Source organism: Pseudopodoces humilis, chromosome 1, assembly GCF_049639895.1.
Source record: "Pseudopodoces humilis isolate 2021_Gansu_Grassland_sample_001 chromosome 1, ASM4963989v1, whole genome shotgun sequence".
NCBI classification, from domain to species: domain Eukaryota; kingdom Metazoa; phylum Chordata; class Aves; order Passeriformes; family Paridae; genus Pseudopodoces; species Pseudopodoces humilis.
In genome coordinates, this window is record NC_142200.1 from 136,591,622 (window position 1) to 136,598,598 (window position 6,977).

Consider the following 6,977-nt stretch of genomic DNA (forward strand, 5'->3'; position numbering starts at 1 on the left):
ATGAGATCTGTTAAATGCGCTTGTCACCATTGATAGGAACAGGAGAAGCAGAATTGCACATGTTGCTGTAATGATTCTAAGTTATAATGAATGATATTTTGTATGTTTGCAAATGAGTGTCTGATAGCTGGTGCCAGACTGGGAGATATGGCTTGGCTGTTCCTGCTGTTTTTGTAATTTCTAAATTCAAACAAGAATTAGAAAATTACTTTGTGGTGGAGTACAAATATGTCTAGCATAAGTGGAAAGACTGCGGCACAGCACACGTGTATCTATCTTATACATATGCAAATCACAAGACTCACAGTAAAACCATTATAACATGTGATGGCATCAGCACTAATTAGTCAGAGATCCAGCCTGTTCCTCTCTGCCAAAGTAAACTGGAGTTATCTCAGTCTCAGATTTCATATTTCCTCCTTTCTCTTTCAGAGAGGAATGTCTCCAACATGAGGTATTATGTCCCCTATTGAAAATGTTTTTAAAGACTCACAAAAAATTTCAAATTAAAATTCTCAAGTAATTTTTTTATTATTATCTACACATCCTCCAACAGCTTTAATATTAGTAGTGGACCCAAATATATGAAGCATTTTGCCCATAAATGGGTAACAGTCTGTGCTGTAGAAATCAAGGTTTACAAAATATAATGAGCAAAGAAAGAAAGAAAGAAGAAAAAAAGAAAGAAATAGAGAAGAAAAGTAAGTTAGCAAAGTTATTTTAATTAAGGGGCACATTTTTTTCAAGACCAACACGTGAAGGAAAACTGTCCAAGCTAAACGGGACCCACAGGAGCTGTATTGAAGCTCAGTGGTAGAACACCAGCTCATGCTTCCATCCCCAACAGCTGTTCTTGGAAAGGAAACGCTGGAAGAATAGCTACTGCAGGGTATATTCGCTAATAGCTCTGCACCACGGGCCTGCTCTTGCTGCGTGTTAGTGCCAGCAGCGGGTGAGACCGTACTGGGCTGAGTGAGAGGTGCAGGAGCCCCCGAGCAGCAGGGGGGGCGGGATGGGCACCCCAGCTGCACCGCGGTTCCAGCCATGGCTGTCGGCTCCACGCGGCGCCAAGGCCAAGCGCAGGATTTCCATAACGTCGGGAAAAAAGCCCCGGTTGCAGTGAACTGTTCGGGGAACATCTCTGCACCCTCGTGCAGCCCTGCGGGTCGGGGGCGGACAGGCAGGGACCATGCCGGTGGCAGCGCTGGGACCGTGGGCAGGAGGGCTTGGCCGCCGCCTCGCTCCGCATCCATCCATCCATCCATCCATCCATCCATCCATCCATCCATCCATCCATCCATCCATCCATCCATCCATCGCGGCTCTGCTGAACTCGCAGTCAGAACATGATGTTTTTCAGTGGAACCCCGCGCTGCTGCCTCCGTAGGGAATTATCTCGGGGACCCGGCGGAGCCCGTTCCCCCGCTCCCGGAGAGCTCCGAACCTAAGGCGGCGAGCGAGGGCGCCCGGTGCCGCCAGCGGCCGCTGTTCGGCAGCGCTGCGTGGCTCCCGGCGCTGAGCCCCCGGCCGATCCCGGCGCTCCCGGCCGATCCCGGCGCCCCCAGCCCGCCCGGCGCCGCCGCCGCCGCCCGGGGGCGCCGCGGGTGGGGCTCGGGTCGCGCCGGGGGCCGGGGGGGGCGGGGCGGAGCGAGTCCCCGCCCACTCCCGGCAGGCGCAGCCAATGGCGAGGCGGGGGCGGTGCAGGGGGCGGGGCGGCGCGGCCCAGTCCGCGCCCGGCGCCGGCCGTTTTTGGGGGGCGGGGGCGCTGCCGCCGTGCCAGTGAGGCAGCGCCCGCCGGGCACCGCGACCGCGCCGCCGCTCCTGCTGCTGCTCCTGCGGCCGCGGCGGAGCAGCGAGGGGAAGGCAGAGAGCCGCGGCCGTCCCCTCGGCCCGCAGCGGAGGCCGCACCACGGCTCTGCCCGCAGGCGAGCGGCGCTTGGGCGCTCCGGCGGGGCAGGGGCGGGCGGGCGGCGGCGGCTCTGCCGTGCCTGCGCCGCGGGCTGTGGCGAGCGGCGCCGGGTAAATGGATCGCCATTCCAGCTACATCTTCATCTGGCTGCAACTGGAGCTGTGCGCCATGGCCGTCCTGCTCACCAGAGGTGAGGGGCCGCGGCGGGGCACCCGGGGACGCCTGCGGGGCTCGTGGTCCGCGGCGGAGGGAGCGGGGTGCCCGGGGCCGCCGGGCCCGGCGCCGTCTCGCGGCCCCGCGGCGGGCGGGGCGGGCGGCCGCGCCCCCCGGGCTGTGCCTCCCGCCCCTCCGTCCCTCCCCTCACACCTGGCCGCCGGTGCCGGGCAGTCACGGCCCCGCGGGTGTCCCGGCGGGGCGGCCGCGCCCGCTGGAAACAGGGGGCTCCGTGGGGGCTCGGGGCTCCGTGGTTTGTGGTCTGGCCGCCCGGGGAGCACGTTCCGGGGCAGAGGCGACCCGCTGGCTGCCGGTAATCGTCGTGCTCCCGGGAGGAGGGTAAAGGATAAGTTAGCGTGGTGGTGATGTGCGACGGTATTTATTTATTTTGGAAGGAAGGCTGTAATTAGCCCTAAATAACAGCCTTGCAGCGTGCAGGGGGGAGCCTGCTGGCCCCATCAAAGCAGGCTGAACAGGGAGTGACTGAATGATGTGAAGTCGCAGATACTGAAACTATGTGCCTGATAATGATATAATTAGGGGATCACAGACTCCTGGCTGCTGTTGACTTCAAAAGCTTTAAAAGAAGCCTGCAGTCTCTCCTGTAGCCATCTTGACTAAAAGCAGACATTTTTCTTTAATAGCTACATACAGTAACAAGAAAGAGGAGGGAACAGAAGGGCATTGTTCACTGTTTCAAAATACTAAATACCCTTTCTGGCCTTTTGCATAGCACAGGAAGAAATTTTATGAATTGACAGAAATACAGTAATACAAAGTCCGTTCTGTTCCACTGAAAACGTGGCTTTAATTAAAAAGCAGTTGAATTAACCTGATGACTAGCCTGTCAGATTTTGTTTGTAACATTGTCTTAGGACATTAAAATTTAGATTTTTGAACGTGATTGTATAAACGGTTACAATGAAAATATGTGTATTGTTTCACTTTATTCCCATACTGTGTTGAGACTCATGAAAGAACTGCCAGTTCTGGTACTATGCCATGTTTGTATCTTAGATTTAACAGTGCAAAAATTATGAAAACTATTTTTTTCAGAGGGGTAGGGGGGAGACCTCATATAGAATGCTTAGAAAATGATTGAGTCTTTTTCTGTAACATGCTGGATGACAGTGAGTGTGAATTCATGAAAAATTAGATTACTTGGTCTGAAAGCCCAAGGGAATTGTAGTGGAGACAGTGAGACAGTCCATCATTTGGCTTCTATTAAGCTGAGTTATTAAAGAGCAGCGGGAACTTCAAGGCCTGGAGCCTGCAGTAGCATTTTGGGGAAAGTATTAAGGTAGCCCGATGAGGGGAAGCGAACTTGGTCAGGATGATTTTTAACATCTTGCAGAACAGTTCTTTTAAGATATTATTGGTAGGTAACATCATGAGAAGGGGTGGCAGCAGGAAAGCCTGTAACTTGATTTTTGAAGTTCAGACTGTAGGAGGAAGATATCTGACTATTTAGTCAACTTTGAAAGCCTTGGTGCTACTATGGTGGCTAGTACAGTAGGCACACCAGAAGTAGTTTTAAGTCCATTCTTCCAAGGATGTCTCCAAAATCTGGCTTCCTCTTAAACCTTGGCTCGATGGCACATTGAATTACATTTGAATTGCAACTTGCCTAGAAAGAGTACGTTTTTGCTACAGCACAGGACGTGTTTAATTCATACCAGAGCAGTTTGGAGAGCACAAAATGAAGAATTTTATGAAGGGAACTTTTTTATCGCTTCCTTCAGGAATTTTTGAGGTTTCCTGAGATTTTTCATAGAGCTGGTAGAGGATTTTCAATCTTAAGTGTTTCCTCTTTTCTACTGCATGTTGGATTGCATGTGAGATTGGGGAGAGGCAAGGGGGGAGCCTTTAGCCTTGCAGTTTCACTCCATTAAAAAACATTAAATTTGAATTGGGAGTCACTGTCTTTGGTGAACAGAGCAACTCTTAACTGCAACTTTTTTTGTTTTATAATAGTGATGAAAAAGTCTTTTTGCATGAATAACTATTTAAAGATTTTCTGGAGAAATTACAAATAGTTGCTCAGTTTCACACAGTAAAATCTTCCTGACTGAGAGACTTAGACGGTAATGGTTCTAGCTAATAGCTTTATAAGGTGTTAGTTAAACCTTTTAAATTTTGGCGCACTACTGAGAGGTAATAAACAATTCAGCAGTTCCGATTTTATTTTTCTTTCATTTGTCCCATAAATACTTGAACCTGGTATTTTTGTTGTGTGCTTATGCCCAGTTAAAAGAAATGTTACTTTTATAAAAATAGGATGCTGTTCCTGGAGTAATGGTTAAAACATAGATGTGACTTTCTTCTAGGACTGAGAGTGTGTGTTGCTTTTAGAACTGGTATTTCACTTTAAATGTGGTTAAATGCAACGGCTGACAGCGAGTGGAAGTAGCTATAAAATGCTCTTGTTAGTTATTTACCTTGGAGAAAAAAAAGCCACTGTGACCTTCCTCCCCCAGTCCCTGTTTTAGTGAAATGCTCTTGCTTTAATTCAAAGGACTGCAGTACTAGTCATTTAAGCAAGTGCCCCAAGGCTTTTACAGGGATTAAGGTTACAAGGAGGTAGGCGCTGTACAGTGATGGGAACAGCCCCAGCTCTTGTGGATCTACAGTCTGGAGAAGTACCTCAAAACTGGCACTGAGTTTGGGTGTAAGATGTGTGTGGCTAATAAGGATATGAGGTGTCCTTAGAGGATCAAATTCTTACCTTTCTTGCATGATTTTTGTTTTTTAGGTGAAATCAGATGCTACTGTGATGCTGCACACTGTGTTGCAACTGGCTATATGTGCAAATCTGAGCTTAGCGCCTGCTTCTCCAGACTGCTTGATCCTCAGAATACACATTCCCCACTTACTCATGGCTGCTTGGACTCTATTGCAAGCACAGCTGAGATCTGCCAAGCCAAACAAGCACAAAACCACTCTGCCACCACCACCATGTCCACATTGGAATGCTGTCATGAAGATATGTGCAATTACAGAGGACTACACGATGTTTTGTCTCCGTCCAGAGGCGATGCTTCAGGTAGGGCAATAAAGTTTCAGTGAAACCCCTCTTCTGGCCATCAGGCCAGCAACAGTCAAAACCTTGTGCATCTTCTTTTATTTAGTTGTTAATATAAGTAGAGACACCTGAGGGAGAAGCAGGTGGCTGGATGCAGAGGAACATCTCAGCCAATTAACTTTCTTGTCTGCATTAATATTGGAAGTTTCTCTTGCCATCTTGACATGACTTCTAAGAACCAATGGCAATGGTGTTCCTAGTTAAACTGGCTATTGGGATAAGAAATTTCATATTATAAGCAGATTTGGAAACTGGTTTTTTTCTTTACAGGGTATTTTCTGTAGATACTGCAGGGTGTAGCATTTGCTCCTTTAACTTGTCAGTGTGGGATTTAAGGGACTTGATTATATATATATATATAAATATATAGTGGATATATAAATCCTGAAACAAGCTTCACATTTTTCCCCTTTGCAGGACAAGGGAGCAGATATCAACACGACAGCAGCAGGAATCTCATCACCAAGGTGCAAGAATTGACTTCTTCAAAAGAATTATGGTTCAGGGCAGCTGTAATTGCTGTTCCAATAGCTGGAGGGCTAATCTTGGTGCTCCTTATCATGCTGGCCTTGAGGATGCTCAGGAGTGAAAACAAGAGACTGCAGGATCAGCGACAGCAAATGCTGTCTCGTTTGCACTACAGTTTTCATGGACATCATTCAAAAAAAGGGCAGGTGGCAAAATTGGACTTGGAATGCATGGTGCCTGTGACTGGTCACGAGAACTGCTGCATGACCTGTGATAAAATGAGACATTCAGACCTCAGCAATGATAAAATTCTTTCCCTGGTCCACTGGGGAATGTACAGCGGACATGGGAAGCTGGAATTTGTATGACCAATTATTTTTTAATCTGGGCTAAACTTACTCTCTGAACTCTTGAAGGCCTTTGGGTTCTGCTGGACAGGAGCACTTTATCTTAAAACAAAAACTCTCATAAATCATCTTTGAGAAACAAAGGACCTCTGCAAACAGAATCTTGGATATTTCTTCTGAAGGATTCCAAAAGTTGTCTTATTTGCACAGAGTAAAATACACTCAAATGTATTGTTTGCTTCAGAGTTGTGAAAGCAAAAGTTAGAAGTTGTAAACACTGTCACCAGGGTTATCTGAACTGTAGGGAGCTGAGAACTGATTTATTATAATAAACTGTATGCAAGCTCCTGTGTTTCCTGACTTATTGTAAAGATTTTTTAAAAATATATATATTTTGTCTGAAACTTGCTTGTGACTTTTGTTTTGGAAAATGGGTTTTCTAGTGGGCGATAGTGGGAAACAAATCAAGGTGTGTATGTAATGCCATGCATAACAATTAGATTCTGAAAGCAGACGATTTTCCTACTCTGCAAAGGAATTCATGTAGTTTTGAGAAGGAAGGTGGCAGATTTGTGTTATACTTCAAGTAGCTGTGAACCCACATCCTCGATTCTCGGCTGTTGCACTTTGTTCATAACCTCAGTGAATTCTTACAAAGCTTTGTGTGATAACTTTTTCTTCCTCTGTTAATGAAGAAAGACTTCCTCTGTGCAAAATGTGTCAGAAAGAGACTCCTAATTCTTTATAGCTGGCTGTCTTCCCTTGTTTCACAATTCTTATTTCTATGATCTGTTTTCTTCTTGTACCTTTTACACCCAAACTTTTTTTTGGGGGAGGAGAGGGAAACCCCAAAACCACACTGCCTATTAGGTTTGGTTGGGTTTTTTTCTGTTTATAACACCTCTGGGCACAGTGGAAAGCATCTGCCTTACTCTTCTATCATGTAACTAAGTATCAT

General features: G+C 47.3%; 1 protein-coding gene across 1 annotated transcript; it reads left to right on the plus strand.

Moving 5' to 3' along the window:
- The first annotated feature begins 1,919 nt into the window (after positions 1-1,919).
- BAMBI (BMP and activin membrane bound inhibitor) lies at positions 1,920-6,423 on the plus strand. The gene is made up of 3 exons (XM_005518705.3): positions 1,920-2,099; positions 4,875-5,165; positions 5,622-6,423. The coding sequence occupies exons 1-3, from the start codon at positions 2,024-2,026 to the stop codon at positions 6,038-6,040; spliced, it is 786 nt and encodes a 261-aa protein (XP_005518762.1). The 5' UTR covers positions 1,920-2,023; the 3' UTR covers positions 6,041-6,423.
- The last annotated feature ends 554 nt before the right edge of the window (positions 6,424-6,977 follow it).